The sequence below is a fragment of the Heterobasidion irregulare genome (assembly GCF_000320585.1).
Source record: "Heterobasidion irregulare TC 32-1 unplaced genomic scaffold scaffold_05, whole genome shotgun sequence".
Taxonomy (NCBI): domain Eukaryota; kingdom Fungi; phylum Basidiomycota; class Agaricomycetes; order Russulales; family Bondarzewiaceae; genus Heterobasidion; species Heterobasidion irregulare.
In genome coordinates, this window is record NW_009258201.1 from 2,008,108 (window position 1) to 2,026,301 (window position 18,194).

Consider the following 18,194-nt stretch of genomic DNA (forward strand, 5'->3'; position numbering starts at 1 on the left):
CCTGACTCTCCGTGCCGGCGATACGCTGGTCCCTGCGAAGCACGATAAAAAAAAATAGTACACAGGCATGGAAAAAGAGAAACACAACAACAGAAAATGAACGTCGTCTCGGAAGCTTTCAGCAGCCGCAGCGGCTCTTCGGAACAGATCGAGAGGCGTACTAATGCCTTTCGCGAGCGCCCCCAGCTTCGAGCTCCATCCTCCGACTGACTAATGGGTCGGGGCGGAGAGGCGACTCGGAGGTGGGACATAATGAACGAAGGCCCCCGAGGGAGACTAGAGGGCGAGAAGCGGGGGTGCAGAGAGCTGCTCGATTGTCCGAAGGCGAAGAGACGAGTCGACTCTGGGCTCGAGGAGGGTGCTTCCGACGCTTCTGCGACGCGGGCTACTACTAGCTTCGGAAATTCGAAATTCGAAATTCGATGGGGGACGCTTCAACTGCGCGCTAAGCAAGCACAGTGCGCGGCGCGCGCCAGACGACCGTAAAGTTCGGCATGTCGCGCTGGATCTAGCGGCTGGCGCGCACGGCGAATCGCAATCGCACTGCGTCTGCACGGGCCAACTCAGCGAACCTGGAGCCGGTGGGGGTGCTTGTCAGACGGCAGACGGCTTGATGGACAAGGGAGATCGGGCGCGGCGGCTGGCCAAGCGCCAGAGGGGATGGCCTCAGCCGTCCTATTCCAGGATGGGCATGATGCATGGAAAGCACACCCATGCTAGCCGCGCCTGTGTCTAATCTTAACTGGCCTGGCATGCACGCGTCATCGATCGCCTCGCTTCTCGAGTTGGGAGCTGGCTTGCTAGCGGCCGAGGAGCAGAAGAATGCGACGAGCATTTCCCTTTATTGCCTCCGGCATAGCACATGCGCTGATCGTCGTCCGACCGTTTTGGATTCGTCGACGATGACTTTGTGTACGTCTAGCGTTGGAACACTCGCTGTGTATTTATGTAATATAATAGTATAGCTACCGACAAACAAGAAAGAAGACCGTTCGCCCCGACGCTCGTCCGACGACGCTTGGGCGGTTTTAATGAATACAACAAGATGCGTGAACCGGAAGGGTATGTAGTATATTACGGCGAAAGAATACGAGACGCGATTGCGATGGAAACGGCCGAGGTGCTTGGAGGGGGGGGGGGGGGATTTAAAAAGTGGCTCTAGGGTAAATGATACGGGCAGAGGGATGCAGCATGGACGAAACTCAGGTCCGTGAAGGGCAGACAATGCAGGGAGACCAAACACAGGCGACAAGAAAAATGGCCGATATGGAAACGATGCACGACGAGACAGCAGAGGTAGAAACGACGAGTGGAGTTCAAGAGGGTCGAAAAGAATATCCGCTCGAGTGAGAGGGTAAGTAGGAAGACGGGGTTGGGCTTATATAAAAGTCAAACAGACGATGGTACGTACGGAGCGTCCGATGCCGCCAAACGTATTACATGCATGAGGGATATCCCCGTTGGGTACACCTCCTGCCGCCTAGGGGCGCACTTCTCTAAAAATCACTGTGGCGTGTGATAGCCAGACCCTGAGCCGGTGGGAGTATGATGTCCCTCCCTATCCTGCATATATTGCTGTTGCTGTTGCTGATGCTGCGTGTACATCCCATGCCCGCTGGACGGCACATGATGCGAGAGACCGCCAAGGGAATGACCGTGGCCGTGCTGCGACGACAGATACTGTGGCTGACTTTGTTGAGCGCTCATCGGCATGCCTGAGGGCATGTAAGACGACTGCTGTTGCTGTTGCTGCTGCTGCTGCTGAGACGCGACAGCGGCGGGAGTGGGAAACGTGTATGCAGAAGAGGAGAGGCTGCTCTGCTGCTGCGTGTAGCCGCTGTAACCGCGGCCGTAGCTGCCGCCCACGCCTAGCATGCTGCGTTGAGACGTGTTGTAGTAAGGATCGCTGCCAAGGGACGCATGCGACGAGGCGGGGATAGACTGCAAGGAGAGAGGGTGGTAGAGCTGCATGCCCTCGCCCGGGAGGGATGCACGGCGGTTGGCGGCGAGCAGCGAGGCATTGGAGACAGGCGGGTGGGAGACGGAGCCGCGCTGGGAGGGCAATGGGTGAGTCGTGGACGGGCCAGAGGCAGGGCGAACGGGAGCCAGGATGCGACGGCGTGCCTATATATAGTCAATCGTGCCATCAGCGACCCTGCGCGTAACGGCAGAGAGAGCACGTACGTTGATCATCCAGTTGGAGACCTGACTCATGCTCAGGCCGGTGGCGGCGCAGAGCTGCTTCTTCTCCTCCTCGGAGGGATAAGGATGGTCTGAGTGACGGTGCAACCAGTCCTTCAAGAAGTCGGTGGTGGCCTTGGGGAGCTTTCCACGCTTCTTGGTGGGGCGTTCGAGCTGGGGCGGGGGCGGGGGGACGGAGGCGGTGCCTGGAGAGCGGGAAGGCGAGGGACTGGCGCCTGCGCTGTTGGTGGAGGCGGAGGTCGCGTACGAGATGTTGGTGGACGGGAGGAGGAAGTCGGGGGAGGGGAAACTCCAGTCGTCTTTTGTGCCCTCTGTGGAGGAGGACTGGGCGTAGGAGGTCCTGCGATCCTGGCCCGATATGCGCGCGGCGCCGCCATACATGGAAGCGGACTGGGAGTTGTTGTTTTGGGACATGTTGTAGGGTCCGGCGAGAGAGGTGTGGCGGATCGAGTCCTCGTACTTAAGGCCGAGAGCGGGGGTGTGTCCGGGGGTAGAGCTGGGACGGACGATGCCGGGAAGGGACACCGATGAGGGATGGGTGGACCAGTGATCGGATTCGGAAAACTGGAGGGGTGGAAGGCCCTGGGAGCGGGGCAGTGTGTAATCGGGGGAGAGGGGCGAGCTGTAGTTGGAGGAGGCGTTGGCGGGGCCAGAGAGCGCGGTCGTTGCGCTGGGCAGCGACGAGGACGGGTCGGAGAAGGACAGGCCGAGCTGGGTGTCGGCGCTGAGTCTGGGCCGGTACGCCTTCTCGTCGTCTGCGTAAGGCTGGGACTGGGGCTGGGACTGAGGCTGGGGCTGGGGCTGGGTGGGCGGGAACTGGTACGAGGCTAAGGCTGACGGGACGTGGGGGTGGGTGGCAGAGGGCTGGGCACGCGAAGAAGTCTGGTATGCAGGGAGCCTGCCACGGGGCGCTTCTGAAGAGAGGGCGGGCAGGGAAGCGCGGCGGGCTTCTTGGCGGAATGGATCCTCGAACGCGGAGAAGATGGACGGCAGCTGTATTTTGGGCGAGGACGAGCCGTCGACGGCGTCGGACTGGGTAGTAGCCTGGTGCGGATCCGCGTCCCAGACCTGTTGATCGACGGCGACGCTGGCGCGCTGGCGTTTGGGGTGGGGCGAGTGGGAGGGAGAGGGCGCGCGCTTTTCGGCCCTGGAGAGCACAGAGGAGATGTCCGAGTCGGCGGAAGTGGCAGAGCTGGACATGCGCCGCTGGTGGTAGAAGTTATAGTAGCACGGGTCTGGGTCGGTCGCGCTGCTGTGCAAGGTTGATAAGAAAAAAGATGGCCACGAGAGCGGCGAGAGGGGTACGGACGTGGATGTGATGGCCGGAGATGCCGAGCCAGAGGACAAGTCGGTGGAGAGGGGGGTGACAGAGAATGACAGAGGGACGGTCGAGTGCTCGCCTGCGGCGGGGAGACCAAGACGCTTGCTATAAAAGTCACGTCAGTGATCTGGATGCGCACGCGTCAACGCAATCACACAGCAGGGGGGCGTCGTTGATCGGGGGTGCCGTGACGGAGCCAGTCAGGATGCGACTGCAACCGGAGATCCCTCGCTCGCTCACGGCACAGGCGGGGAAGAGGAGGGGGCACGCCCACGGCGGCGGTGACAGCCTACATGGACCGCGACGCGAGTCCAAGCCACGTCCCGTGTCACTCCGCTCATGGCCCGGGTGACAGCTCGATTCCAGACCGGAAGACGCTACTCACTCGAATGTGTCAAACTGGACGGGCCCAACGTTATTGTAGAGGTCAACAAGCGCGACTTGGCTCTCCGACTTGATCTCAATCATCGAGTACCGAGGCTCGTATCGGGGCGGCGGCGGCGGCTGGGACGCGCAAGACTGGAGGGAAGCGGCGAGAAGGGACGGTCGTCCTATATATCTAAAAACGAGCGGGGACGGATGAGGCAAGGGTGCGGCCCAATAAAAACCGGCCTGAAAACGGCGCACCAACACCTCGGTATCCACAATCCTTTTCCGGTAGGTTCCCATCCCTCTGCGACGCTCGATGATCCCCCCCAGATCCCAGAGGTCCCGCGCGCTAGTCCAGATCCACCGACTGTTGGGCGACCGTCCCCCCTCCTCGTCCCCACCGGTCTCCTCCGGCTCCTCTCCGAGCGCCCCACCGCCCGCGCGCCAGCTAGCCAGCCAGCCGAGCCACCTGCACCTTGTTCGCTGGAGGCCGATGACGTGACTCGACTCGACCCGACCCGACCGCCCCCTCCGTCCATTGATATGACCATTGCTGCGTGTCCCAATCAACGCTCGAGTCGCCATCACAATAACGCTGCGTACCTCAATCTTGAAATCTCCCTCAGTCCAATCCCCTGCACGCGTGTCCCATCTCCGCCCGTTTCGTTTTCAAACGCTCGAGGGTGGGCTGGGCCAATCACCGGCGGGCGCCACCCGCACGGAACCCAGATCGCCGTCATTCATTTATGCGATACATAAGAGCAAGGGAGCCCACCGCCTTCGACGATAGTTTAGCAGCCTCTTGGCCGACTTGGTGTCGCGTCGAGCGGGGCGACCGAAGATGACCGTGTCGGTCGCGATTCGCGGCCCCAGCGCCGTGCGCGCTTGCGACGCCTGGACACACTCGGGAGACCGACTCCCTTTGGGAGACGACGGGCCCCCCGAAAAGGCTAAATTGACAGAGGTGGGAGGCGCCTGGGAGGGATGGAGGACGGGGCTTCCGGTTCCATAATTTCCGAATCGAGGACGTCGGGTTCCGTCTTGATTGAGCCCAGGCACGCGCTTGCCGAAATGCTCGCGGACTTTTCTCACCTGCTCCCACGGTCCAGAGGCAGCCGCTCGCTTGCACGCTGTGCCCGACGCTTGCCAGGGCCCTGAAGACAGCGCTGGCCTGCCATTGCCACGCCCGCGCTGACGGGTTTCTGTTTTATTGCCACTACGTATTGCGACCGATGACCAGAATCAGAGCATCTGCCATCCCCTCTCGCTGCTGCCCAGCTCGCATCGCCGCCGGGCTGTGCACGGGGGCCTCTCTACGGCCGCGCATGCATAGCGTCTTTGCCCCCCAGCTCGCCCGCACGCGATCCCTCGGGCATCTTCTGATCTGCTCTCGCCTCCACTCTCCTTAGATAATGCCGTGCCCCTCGCTACACCTCCAAAAAGCGTATCTAACCTTTTCCATTCGATGCATGTCCATTCGTGTCACGAAGCACTCAACATTGTGATCATGCAGCGCATGTGAGCCTATCGATCTAGAGCACGTCCATATATGCTGCCATGCCAGAACCAGCGCAAATCCTCAGAACCTCCACAGCCGACGCTAAATCAGACGTGCACAAAGTCCACTCAAAAAGAAAGAAAAAAGAAAAAAGAGACGCGCCCTCCTCCGCTGTCGTCGGACCGGCATCCTCGCTCACGGAACTCGTCCCCTCCGCTCTGCCTCCGTACCCGTGGCAGTAGTACATTCTCGCCCAGCGCCCAGCGCCCGGCCTTGCTAATACATCATCCCTTCGCCCGCCCCACGCCGTCCAGCAGTCGCTCCGCTTTGTCCCTCTCCTTCCGACTAACCAGCACGCCGTCCAGCATCCGTACCCGCGCGCACGCACGCATGACCAGCCCGCGATACGCCAACCTGCCCACATATGCGTCGTCCGGAAGGTCGCGCCGGAACTTGGCGTCCAGCTCCTGCCACGATCCGTCCGCCCCGGCCCCGCGCTGTTTCTCTCGCCCGGCCGTGCCGTCGCTGCTCCAACCCCGCGTGCGACCGTCTCGTGTCTGCTGCTGCTGCTGCGCTTGCAGCCCCTGCTCGCGCGTGGCGTTCGACGGGACCGATCCGGCGCCCCCAGAGGTTCGCGGGGCGCGCGTCGGGTGCAATATGTGTGCGCCGTTGCCGGAGCGGATCCTAGGCTCCGAAGGTTGCAGTGCTCCAGGCACGTCCTTGACCAGCAGGGGCAGGTACCAGCCGAGCGTGCAGGGGTTCATCCTGCATGTCAGTGCGAAAAAAAAAACAGATTGTGTGAGCAAGCGGACGAGAATCTGAACCGAATCATACGAAGAAAAGGAATCATTGTGATTTACGGTATGGGAACCCCCTCATACGTGATTGCGCGCGGGCTGGGCAGCTGGTCCCGCGGCATACACAAGCATACACAAGGATTGGTCTGATCGAGGATCCACAAACCAATGGAGAAACCTTGGTAATAATAAAGGGCGAAGCGCACGGAGACCCCGGAAGCGCAGAATGAGATAACGTACCTGAAATCAACCATCTCCACATCGGGACAGCCCCTCAGCACTTTGATGATCCCCTTTGTGCCTTTGAGTCTCGACCCGATTATCGTCAGCTTGTTCAATCGCCGGAGTCCCTCCAGCGGCTTGACGTCCTCCAGAAAGTTGTAATTAAGGTTGAGCACGCGCAGGTTCGGGACCAGCGTGGCTATGTTCGGCGGCAGCGCGGTGAGCCGACACGCTGCAATCTCGAGATAGATGAGATTGTAGCAAGGCTCGCTCAGGAATTGAGCGGTCAAGGGGTTGCCTGCAAACACCAAACAGAGAGCGTATCAGCGTTCCTAGTCGTTCAACAAAGTTAGATCGCGGATAGCGGCCGTTCCACGGACCCGAAAGGTACAGTCGTTTAACGTCCCTGACGTCCCGAACGGAAAATGTCCTGCGTCATTAAATATGGTCAACTCTGATGTCCAGGAGGCAAATAAGACCCCGGGAGAAGAAAAAAAAAGTACTTACAACCCCTTGCCGCCCTGGTTTCGCAAACTCATGTTCTCGAGCTTGCTTAGCCGATTGGCCTTCGTTATCTCGCCCAAGTAGTTGTTGTCTGCGTACAGCGTCCTGAGGTTTGGGAATGACGCGGCATCGAGCACTTTGAGCTTGTTGGAACTGATGCGAAGGATCCGCAATCGAGGCATCGTGTTATCAGCCTCTAGACTGCTGATCATATTGTTATCTACGGTAGCGGGGGCGAGCAATCAGCAAAGGTAATGATGGAGACAGTAAAATGGACTTGAGACAAGCACGAGGCGATCCCCGTGACAAGAGATATCATTGATGCAGCACGGTGGATCCGGCAAGTGACAACACAGCCTGCTGCGGGGGCCCTTCGCGGGGGCCCTTCATGCGATAACTGGCATCCTTCCGTTGAGGTCGTAACTTTCCCACTCACCCAGGTTCAATACGATCAGAGAAGACAGCGAACTGAGACCGGAGGCGCCGCATATCCTGTTCTGGCTCAAGTTGACCATCTCGAGCAGGGGCCTGTGAAGCCGACGACGGGAGAAAATAGACCGCCATAGGGGGGAAGCGAAAAGAGATGCGCCACGCAAAAGATGATCACGATCATGGAGATGACATATGTGTGAGTCGAACGGCATTTGATTGGGGAAATATCAGAATAGCCCGAAGAGGAAGACATGTTTCGAGGAGGGGGCGCACCACGAGCATTGTGTAAAATCAACATTATCAATGCTGTTGCCTTGCAAGCTAAGCTTGACTAGGGTATTCATGTGCTGGAGGCCATCGAGGCTCGTGATCTTATTACCATCGGCACGGAGTTCGTGAAGATGCCGAAGGCACCCCAATTCTGTAAAATGAACAGTCAATGGGGCGCACAGTCGAACGGGCTAAATAGATAGGGGCTTACGAGTCAGCGAATCGATATTGTTACGGCTGATATCCAAGCTCTCGAGGTCGAGGAGGTGACCGAACGAGGTGTTTCTCGTCAAGCTATTGCGCACAGCCAAAAGGATATAGGGCGAGAGAAGAACCAGCCAGTCAGGTTTGGACAACACGACGCGACATATACTGTCACAAATAGCACGTACACGTTAGAGGTGATAGACAATGTCCGCACTGTCTTCGGAACCCCGCTTAGCCACGACAGCTGGTTGTTATTCCTATTGACGACCCGACGTGTTCAGTCCGAGAAGCCCCTCTGTTAGCGCCATATATAGCTGTCAGACTTACAAGGACAGCGAATGCAGCTTCGGCAAAAATTCTTTTAGCCGAGCCACGCTCTCCACGTTCTTGTGTGACAAGTCGATAGACGTCAGCTCCTCCCAATAGGGCTCAAAGGGCTGCACATCGGTGATGACCTCGACCAGCTTGTCGTGCGCTACGCCAAACGACGCCTCCGTCAGGAATGTGGCATTTGGCTTCCCGTTCTCGTCGCCGGCCACTGGTGTCGAATGCCTTGGTTGTGACTGTGAGAAGACTCGGCGAGCAGTGTTACCGCTGAGACTGAAGCCCGTGCCGGGCCATCGCGCCGACAGAGGCTGCAACTCCTCGGTAGGCCGTCCGGAGCTGGTGGTCTTGGACGGCGAATCATCATCGATGCCTGCGCGGACAATGTCAAAGCCGATAACTTACACACATTTACGGCAACTCACTTGTCATCGAGTCCTCCAGACCATCCATCATATCTGCTATTCGTTTCGATCGAGCGGAGGGAATGAAGCTCGATGCGGCACCGAACTGCTCATCGCCCTCATGCTCCAGCTCGCCGCTTGCGTCAGAGTCTACTGGCTTGCGGGTGAGCCCTCGAATCTGACCGTCTCGCTTCCCGTCAGAGAAGCTGACCGATCGTCGATGTCCCTTGTTCGCTGGCGTTTCATAATTGTCACGCACGTTATCCTTGAGTGCAGATACCGGCGTCACACTAGCACTTTTGAGGGCAGAGCGGATGGGTGTGGGAACAGAGGACGCTGTGTGCTGAAGGGGCGGTCCGTCGAAAGGTCTTCCGGGGGTGGAGGGAATTATGTTGACAGGGGGCGGTGGATGTGTGGTGACAGTATCATCCAGGTCATCACGGTCCGAAATCAGACTGTCCTCCTGCTGATGGCGCCCATCGATGGACATGGAGGCTGACATCTCGGTGAGTCGTGTGATCTGGTCATCGTCGTTGTCAGAATCTGTGGTCTCATCGTCTTCCGCAACAGCCATGCTTTCGTTGACGTCGATGGCCCCTTGCGACGGCCCATCGAAAGAAAAAGAAGTGAGTTCCAACTCATCATCCTCGATCACCTCATCATCCTCCATTTCGTCCATTCGGCTCATGTCCACGGTCGCAGGGTCCTCTGACATATCCTGCTCCCGCACGCCGCTAATCTCTCGTCTTTCTGATTCATCTTCCCGCAAACTCTCGATGTCCCGGAATGGATCTTCGCTATCCGCGTCGCCTTCAATGCTCGTGGCATAATAGTCGTTTCCATTATCTTCTCTTTGTACCACATTCGCTGTAGACTTGACCCATCGCATCATAACCTTGTCAAAAACCATCCTTCCAACCCTTTCGGGGAGAACGGGAACATCCTCAGGTGCGATGCGCGTAATCTGCGCGGGTCCCGGGTGCTTTACAAAAGATCCCGTTGAGCCCACGGTCAAAGTGGTCCCTGAAGCGGTGCTTGAAGACACAAACCGGTTCAGGTCGTCGTTATTCCGTTCACGAATGGAAGACGAAGGATACGCTGGCGCGAGGCCGCCCGGCGCAGACAGAAGTGCGGGATTAAGGTTAGGGTTTGTGTGGGCCCTTGTACTCGATCGTGGCGAAACCGCGCGTTCTGGCGAGGCCGGTTGTGCGACCATGACGGGTGGTGCAGGGAATTGTGCATAAAGAAGGGAAGTATCGAGCGAAGTATTGCTTGTGTCCTGTGCCAGTTCCCGATCAACTTCGTCAGCGGCGCTCAGTCTGCGGAGTAGCTTCCGAGGGCTAGCTTTCTGCTTCGCTCTTACCGCGTGAGGAGCCCGGTTCGGCCTCGCAGGAGATACAGGAAATAGTCGCGTAGTATCTTGGGATTGGCGACGTTCGTCGTTTGGCCCCGGCGGCCCTGCATCAGATGGCGCGAACGATCTCTCTACGAACGAGGCGCCAGAGCGGCTCAAGCGAGAAGCTTCGGTGTCTGTGGAGAACACACGTTTGTTGCCTCGCATATCCTTCCGAAGTTGGTCCATAAAATCGGCAGCCTTCTGTTTCAACGCCAGTGAAGAATGAGCGGAATTTTTAGAAGACCCTGCCGTCGATAAATCTTTGCTAGAAAATGATGAAGGGACGGTCAAGTGCGTTGGCCGCACTATCGAATCGGACGAATCATGTAAGCGGCGAAGTAAAAGGGCACGGCGTGCTCACCTTCGATGGAGTGCTGAGACCTATCATTTCCCCGCGAACGTCCTAGCGCAGAAGCCGTGGGGGATTGGCCAGGACTTTGGGCGGATGCCACCGTTGAAGTGGTGGAGAGATCCCTTGCCTGCTTCTTGATCTGCTCCATGAGGGTCTTTGAGTCCCCTACCCAGTCCTTTACGGACTTCGGACGTTGTATGACGGCACCTGCACCATCTCCTTCTCCATAATAATCCGTGACTGGACTGAGCTTGACGCGCTTGGCACTCCGTAGGTGCGAGGTGTCATTGGCACCAGTAGTTTCAGAGACTCGCGAGAGACCAAACGGAGAAGACACATCTGGGGTGATGGGGCCGGTATTACTTCCGGATGGGGAGTTGACGGCGATCGAATCGACCATAGCGGAGAGATGGTCGCGCGTGAAGGTGTCGTACTGAAATTGGAAGAGTCGAAGGCGTGGATCTGTTAAGGGCGCGCTCGCAATCGTGGTACGCGATGGTCCTGGAGTGCTCAGAGCCTGAGGGAACCCAGTCGGAGAGATAGACAGACGAGGGGTTTGCCTAGCTACAGCGAAAGTGAACTGACAGTTCATGCTCGGCTTCCGTCCTTCAAATCCAGCCATGTCCGGCAAGTCGGTCTCCAGGATCTCATCACTCTGATTCCGCTGTTCCGTCACTTCTTCCGCCTGGCTGTCATGCGAAAAGGACGACGCGGCGTGTACTTGGGAAAGTCGTGATGGGACAGCGGGGGCATTGGGCTTGAGCGAGGACGGCTTCGGGGGGGAAGGGGGCTCAAACATGCGCTCGAGAGCCATTGGGCTAAATATGTTCTTCATGACGTTCTGCTTCAGCCCCAGAGCCTTGGGGAGCATCGGTGTAGCGGATATATCCTGTCGTACCAAGAACGTGCCGACCACTCCAGTGGTTTTCAGCGATGTATTTTCTAGTGGTTTGTACTCATCATTATCTCCCCGAACACGAACAGAACCCACAGGGTCTGTGAGCGAGACTGAACGGGTGCCTTCATGAGAAGATGTCGTAATGTCGCTCTCATCTGGCCATTCTTCGTCGAGATCATCAGTTTGCCATGCGGGGCGATTGTCGGATGTTTGAGTGGTCATTTTTTAGAGCATGAAATGATGGTGGTTTAGGCCAGAGGCCAGCGTAGATTCAGAGAGCGGATAGGTTGTGGCGAATCCGAGGTTGCCACGTGATCGCGCGTTGGAGTTGCAGTCGCAGAGAACTATTTGCACCTGTGTGGCAGGAGCCTCCGTTCCAAACAGCACGTAAATAAAGACATAGCTTCATCCACTCTGCTGAGACATGGCCATTTACGGTCGCCCACCCTGCATACTTATGGCGACGATACATTTTTCATGCATAGACGGAATTTCCTATTCTCACTTGACACCGCGGCATCCGACTCGGAGAGGCATACGTATCGCACCCTGTGTTCGCTTTACGTGCGAAAGGCGATGGTCTGTCAATCACCTACCTGCTGACTCTGTTACTATAACCTTTCTTGAAGATTCGACACGCAAAGATTACGAAAAACCATTACACTTACCTGGAGGGGCATCAGACTTCCCCACATCACCCCTTTATCTCTAATCTATAGCGATCCCCGATGGCCGATATTTTGAATTAGTAGTCAAGGCGAAGCAACATACCCTAACATACCATCCAATTCCAAATCTTCTCAAGACCACCTGCCCAAATGAATGCCAAGGGATCCACGTTTCTCCATCGATCCAATGTTGTCCTCTGAGACGGCTGGAGCAGGCTCGAACAGAATCCGGCCATCCTTCAGACTGATGCCCCTTAGTCTTTTTCAAGAGGTGTGTTCTCAAGTGTTTTGGTGATCAAATCTCGATGTTGATTCAGTGTCGATGGCACCATCTGAATCGAACCTCTGCTAACACCACTTAGCCTGATCCAACCTCGACTTGTAGCTGGTGCGATTTGAGAATAACACTGCTGCTTCGATGCCTGCTCATGTGATTTCAGTATAAGAATAAACTTCTATGCCTTTCGCTCCTCGTCCTCCTCCGAGCCGGTCGTGGGTAACAGTGTCTTAGTATGTCTATTTCTGGTCTATGCAGGACTATCTGTTTGAGGGCAGATGGCGGTCCCTTGATGATGTTTGCAGGAACAATCGCTGCCTGGTGTCGGAAGATCAGAGGACGGTCCGACATACATCACTTCTGTGGACTGAGGGTGGGTAAATCAACGGCGCTTCGCGCCTGCAGTTGCATATTTTGGTAAGTTGAGAGATCCCATCTTCTTGCATCGAGGCATCGACGATGACAGATATTCTGATATTCCTGCTCGCAGTGTCCGAGGTCGTGATTGATCCCTCCCGGCGGCGATCTTGCTTGACAGGTGTCTGTCCTGATATCCAATGTCGCTGGGTATTGATCAGTGTAGTGAGAAGATCACATTTGCTCATCGAACAAGCGTTAACGTCACAACGATCAGTGTGCCAGACATCTGATGCTGAAGGTGGGCCTCTTTGAGGAGTTACAGCATCGTGCGATGTGTTACTAAGTATATTTCTAAGGTCTATCAGAGCTGCTTCCCAGAGCTTTGCTTGCTGATCCTGTCGACCGCTCCATGCTTAAGGCTTCGATGGCATCACACCGCGCCCAGTATCCGCAATATTTACGCTACGACGCCCGCAAGAGGATGGATTGTGTCTCCGCTGGCACAGTCAAATCGGATGCTGTGGCATATTCACCGGGTATGAGCTAAGCGTGGTCTTCTACACCAAGTATGCAGCACGTTTGCGCGGCCATGACAGAACACTAACTTGGTGGTTGCGAGGTTGTATCTGCTACAGCCCCGTTTATTTATACCTTTAATTTGTTCAAACGCGCTGAACTCAAACCATGTCGTCGCACTCTGAAGCGTGTTGGGCGTGAAAACCGACATGGACATGGACATGGACATGCAGCGCCATCGTCACTCTGTTTCACACGTCGCAGATCATCCATCTTCGGCAAAGGCTAACAGATCTCCTCGGGCGCCCGAAAAGTCGAATCTTCTTTAATTAAGATATGCGATTGGACAGGTACCATCTCCCGCCGGTCCCTCGGCTCGCGTGAGGCAAAGATGTCCCCGTGATAAAGGCGCCATTTCTCAATCAATCGCCGGCATCCATCGGACGGCCGATCCCCCTTGATGGCGCGCTGGACTGCGCTGGATCGATGGTTGGTCTCGAGCGAGTCTGCGAATTAAGGTGGGTCAAGGCAATCCACTTACTTGCTTCTCGTGCGCCCACGCATGCTAAGTGTTTCACCACGCAAGCACGTTCCATAGCGCCGCTGCATTTGTTTAGCTCAATCATTAAGGAGTTTTCTTTACAGCTATAGGGAAGTCTAGGAACTAGCCTCTTCAGGCGAGCCGACCTCCTCTTGTAGCAATTTCACATGATGCATATAGGGCCGTCCTGCAATTTGCAGGCGCAAATGAATCGCCTGGTCAGGATATTCCGATCAAGGCTACGTGAGTGAGTGAGACAAACGAGTCGTACAATATCCAAACGTGGGCGCCGTCCTTGATGCCGTTTGTGCATTTCCTTTTCCTTTCCGTCACTGCGCGCTCGGTGTGTGGCATACCTACTGCGCAGGTGCGAGTCGCCGGATCGTTATGCAGTCTTGGAAGCGTGTATGGCAACCCAGCTCCCCGCAACCCTTCCCGCATTCTTACCACAATAAGCTCTCCCCAGCTCTCTCCGCCCCGTCTGTCACAGACTCGGGCAAGAAGTCTAGCCCCCACCTGTTTTTTTCTGAATCGAAAAAAAGGCTTGCTTCCGTCTCCATTCTGCAGCTCAAACACGCGAATCCCTCCCCGCGAATCAACATCCCGGTCCAGTTCCGACGACCCTGACACATTCGCTCAGCAGATCCGGAAGCAGGGCCAACAAGCCAACAAGCTCTGTCAAAAAGGTAGGCCGCGAGGCACCGCACCGGGCGTGATGCACCCCACCCACCGGGCCAGCGGCCTCTCCGGAGCGAGTCGCGTCCGGCGTCGTGATCGTGCTGGCTGTGAGCGCGCGCGGGGCCCAACTCTCTCTTTCTGCGTGGGTGGGTGGGTGTGCATTCTTGCAGCTGCGGCCGCAAGAGGCGCCCTCGTCCATCGCGCTCGCGATCCGGCGACCATGGATCCTGACGCGTGCCCGCTGAGCTGCATGCCCGCCGGAAGCGGTATCATGCGCGCATTGACGCCGCAGCTTTTCGCACTCGCGGTTTTTACATGTAAGAAAGGTCGCGTGCGATTGGTTCACTAGGCACGGGCATGCTCGCTCCTGGCTGGCTGGCTGGCTGGCTTTGTGGCTCGCTCGCGGACACGCGCGATACCGTAAAGTCATAAAGTGAATCAAGTACGTGCTTGAAGGCGCGGGGAAGCTCAGCTTCCGGCGTACATAAGCCCATCGGAGGTGCGGAGGGCGGCGGCGGCTCGCTCGCTGCTGGGAAAGCTCTTGGCCCCGTCTCAATTGGGGTGTGTACTTTGTCGCGAGCGCCAGAGACAACCGTCACGTCTCCCACGCATCAGCGCGCGCGCGCAGGCTCTGCGCCCGCTGTATGCGCCGTGCAAGGCGTGGATTCGACGAGGGCCCGAGGGAGATCACGATGCGCCCAACCGCACGCCGTGATGGACACGGAGTTTTACCCCCTCCCAACCGGAGCGGATCCTCATAGGCCTCATAGGCCTCACAGGCGACTGCGCGGTGTTTGGTGAGCGGCATCGCCGGTTGACGCGACCCACAAGGGTCGGGCGAGCACGCTCGGGTGGATCACACCTGTCGACCGCCGGCCAAGGTGTTGCATGACAGCTCGGCTCAGCGGTGCACTTGCGATGGGGGGTACATACTTGATTTGTGTATGTGTGTGTGTGTGTGAATATATTTCGGTCGTGTCTATGCGTGCGTGCGTGCGTGCGTGCGTGCGTATGTACGTATGTATGTGGTACGAGGACGGAACCATGCAGTGTGCGCAACGTCATCGTGCACCAGAGGAGTGCCCGACCTCAGGAACAAAGACGAGGACGGGGACGGTGACGGTGACGGGCCGACGATGACGCAGCTGATCAGGATAGCGATGGACTGCAGCAAGAAACAAGGAGATGTGACGGCTGTGGATATTACATCGTGTTGAACGTGGTGTTTGTGTGAAAGAGAGCTGCAGTGAGACGTGCGACGGGAAGTGAGTACGGCGTGGGTGCGAGCCACATGATGGACGTGGCGAACGAAGCGAGCGGGGGTTGACGGTCCGCCGAGGGAGGTATGGGCGTGAGTCGTGTACAAACGAACGAAGGGGAGTATTACGCGCGCGCGCAGGCGGCGGGAGATCCGTAGGGTAAATCTATGGGGTGGCTGAGCGAGCTCAGGACTGGGGAGGGGTGGGAATGCTTTCTTTATGCTATGCTGTTGAAGACGGAAGAACGAAAGGAAGAGAAACGAGCACGGAAACGCGGTCCGGCGGCCTTGGACGAGGAGAGGCAGGGCATGCTGGGTGCTGGTGGTGTGATGTGGGAAAATGCTAAAGTCCAAAAGATGAAAACGGAGAGACGAGATGACTACATTGGGTTGTTGTTGTTGAGCGTGCTGGCCGTTCATGAGTTGAACTATGCTAAGTTAGACGAGTCGACAAATGCGAGGGGGAAAGAAGACGAGACACAGAGGGGAAAGACGAGTCCGTGAACGGTGCGAGAAACTATTGGAGTCAAAACCAAAGCTGGCCGGCGGGGAGGGCGGTCGAACGCGAAGGGATTGCCCTCCTCGCGGTGTTTTCGTCCTGTGCGGGACACGAGTGCAAGCGCGGAGCGCCTTATCTCCCGTGCGCGAGGCCATGTGCAAGGTTGCGCGGCTGCCGTCTGCGGCCCCGCAACACCTCCGCCCGCTCCCAATCGGCCTCGGTCTCGGCCTCCATCGCCAGTTCCCTGCCGCTGCCGCCGCCACCGCGCACATCGGCGACGCGCACTGGAGCAGGTGCAGCGGCGGGCTCGAGTCGCGTGGCACCCCACATCGCCTTGCGCCCTGCCACGCAGGACCCATGTGAGGGCGAAGGCGAGGGTGAGGGTGAGGGTGAGAGAGACGTGGACGTGGACGCGCCCGATGCCGGATGGCGGAACGCGCGCGTGAGGAGATCTGCGGCGGGCGACGGCGACGGCGAGCACGACGGAGAAGGCGACGGCAAGGACTGCCGTGCGGCCTCGTCTGCGTGGGGAGAGGAGAGAGTCAAAGGAGCGAGAGATAGCTCGCCAAAGGGCGGTGAGGGCGTGGGTGCGCGGCTCGAGTGCGCGAGCCGGCCGGACGAGAGACCTATCGACTCGTGGTCCAGGGCGCGCCGTGCGTGGGTGCGCGAGGTCTTCAGGGCGGCGGTGGCGGATGGGACAGGAGTGGGGGGAGACGGCGCGCGGGAGGAGGGCATCGGGAACGCGTAGAGGAACGGCTCGCTCTGCTTTCGCGTCGCGTCCTTGCTGGCCTCTTTGCCCCCAACGAGCCCAAATCGGCTCGCGCCCGCGACGCCCGCGGCCGCAACGGCATTTTTCGCGAGAGCGGCGCCCATCCCAAAGGAGAAGTATCCTCCGCCTGCACCGACGTCGAGGTCGTCCGGGCTCGCGGGCGAGTGGGAGCTGGGGTACGCGGGGGGAGACATGTCAAAGAGAAGATCTGCGGGATCGTACGGGTGCACGGGGGACGCGCGCGGGACGGGCATCGGGAAGGCACGCGGGGGCGGGATCGGGATGGACAGCGAGGTGGCGCGTGGGAGGGTGGCGAGGGTGGGGCGGGTGCGGGTCGGGTTTTTGGGTGCCGGGTACGGGCTGCTGATGCTCCGAGTGGAGGCGGGGGCTGCGTGGGAGCTAGGAGGGCCGAGGCGCTGTGGGTGCGGGCGTCGGGGAGCACCGGGGAGCGCAAAAGTCGGGGAGGCGAGGACTTCCATTTTTCGATGGCGTGCGCGGGCTCAGATCGAGATGGCAGGATCCGGGTCGAGGATCTGGCAGAGCGAAAGGATCGGTCAGTGCTCAACAGACGAAAGCGAAGAGTGGCGGAAGGAGTCGAAAAAGGATCGGAGACGCCGCAAAGGACGCGCGTCTCAAACACATGATCGCGTTTCATGCACAGAGACACGAACGTGCACGGGGACCCTGCACCTGTCGAAGCGAGGCAAGAAGGTCACAGAATTACGATCGTACAGGACCCGTGCCCGCGACTGCCCGAAATGCGGCGTTATTGGAAAGAAATTGACACCTTCGGCGAGCAGACAAGAGGAAAATAATTGAAGGATCAACGGGGAAGAAAACAGAGAATGTGATGTCCTGCAGCGGGCATCACGGTCAAGGGATAGCGTTTCAGCGCGCTCAATATAGGAGTCGCGATTCATGTGGCATGTGGGCCGCTATAGGACCCAGAGGTGCGCATGAGGCAGTCGACATGCACGCAGACCCTGCAGGCATGGACGAAGCAACGGAAGCGGACGAAGCGGGCATGCTGTGGATGGCATCATGGATGCACTGCCCGAATTGGGAGACGTCATCGACCCCCAACAAGAAGGAAAAAAGTCAAGGGTTGGGTCGGTGTGATGAACAGTTTCCCGACGTGGCAGGGAATAATGGACAGGCGAGGGCAATAAGATGGCGACGCGTCGGTCGCCCGCGGGCATCGCTTCTAGCACCTCCCAACGGTCTCAAGAGGACTTTTGCAATGCCTGAATTGGACACTGGGTGGACTTTAATATTATCGGACAAGAGGGTCAACTACACGTCAGGCATGCCGTGAGAGCCAGCCAGCCACCGGGAGATGCCACCAACGGGGCACGCACGTCAAGAAGGAAGAATGATGGAGAGGAAAGAAAGAGAAGGAAAAAGAGACTTACGGGTGGCTGGGCTGAACGAG

At 58.0% G+C, this 18,194-nt stretch overlaps 5 protein-coding genes across 5 annotated transcripts; 2 read left to right on the forward strand and 3 right to left on the reverse strand.

Annotated features, from left to right (window-relative positions):
* Positions 1–276: 276 nt before the first annotated feature.
* Positions 277–835, reverse strand: HETIRDRAFT_101443 (uncharacterized protein; the record flags this gene model as incomplete). Its single annotated transcript, XM_009548306.1, has 2 exons — positions 277–438; positions 527–835. The coding sequence occupies 2 exons, from the start codon at positions 833–835 to the stop codon at positions 277–279; spliced, it is 471 nt and encodes a 156-aa protein (XP_009546601.1).
* A 668-nt stretch (positions 836–1,503) lies between these two features.
* On the reverse strand, positions 1,504–3,402 carry HETIRDRAFT_418027 (uncharacterized protein; the record flags this gene model as incomplete). Its single annotated transcript, XM_009548307.1, has 2 exons — positions 1,504–2,124; positions 2,185–3,402. The coding sequence occupies 2 exons, from the start codon at positions 3,400–3,402 to the stop codon at positions 1,504–1,506; spliced, it is 1,839 nt and encodes a 612-aa protein (XP_009546602.1).
* Positions 3,403–5,674: 2,272 nt separating this feature from the next.
* On the reverse strand, positions 5,675–8,517 carry HETIRDRAFT_44734 (uncharacterized protein; the record flags this gene model as incomplete). The annotated part of the gene is made up of 10 exons (XM_009547497.1): positions 5,675–5,887; positions 6,002–6,155; positions 6,428–6,707; positions 6,790–6,839; positions 6,917–7,133; positions 7,350–7,441; positions 7,619–7,766; positions 7,827–7,909; positions 8,008–8,052; positions 8,150–8,517. Coding segments are annotated over 10 exons (1,650 nt in total), but the record flags the coding sequence as incomplete, so codon positions are not given.
* Positions 8,518–13,945: 5,428 nt separating this feature from the next.
* On the forward strand, positions 13,946–14,951 carry HETIRDRAFT_101439 (uncharacterized protein; the record flags this gene model as incomplete). The annotated part of the gene is made up of 6 exons (XM_009548308.1): positions 13,946–14,164; positions 14,202–14,343; positions 14,407–14,553; positions 14,586–14,656; positions 14,726–14,797; positions 14,865–14,951. The coding sequence occupies 6 exons, from the start codon at positions 13,946–13,948 to the stop codon at positions 14,949–14,951; spliced, it is 738 nt and encodes a 245-aa protein (XP_009546603.1).
* A 711-nt stretch (positions 14,952–15,662) lies between these two features.
* On the forward strand, positions 15,663–18,077 carry HETIRDRAFT_427222 (uncharacterized protein; the record flags this gene model as incomplete). The annotated part of the gene is made up of 4 exons (XM_009548309.1): positions 15,663–15,994; positions 16,033–16,737; positions 16,801–17,315; positions 17,704–18,077. 4 exons carry the CDS (start codon positions 15,663–15,665, stop codon positions 18,075–18,077), a joined length of 1,926 nt encoding a protein of 641 aa, XP_009546604.1.
* Between the last annotated feature and the right edge of the window lie 117 nt (positions 18,078–18,194).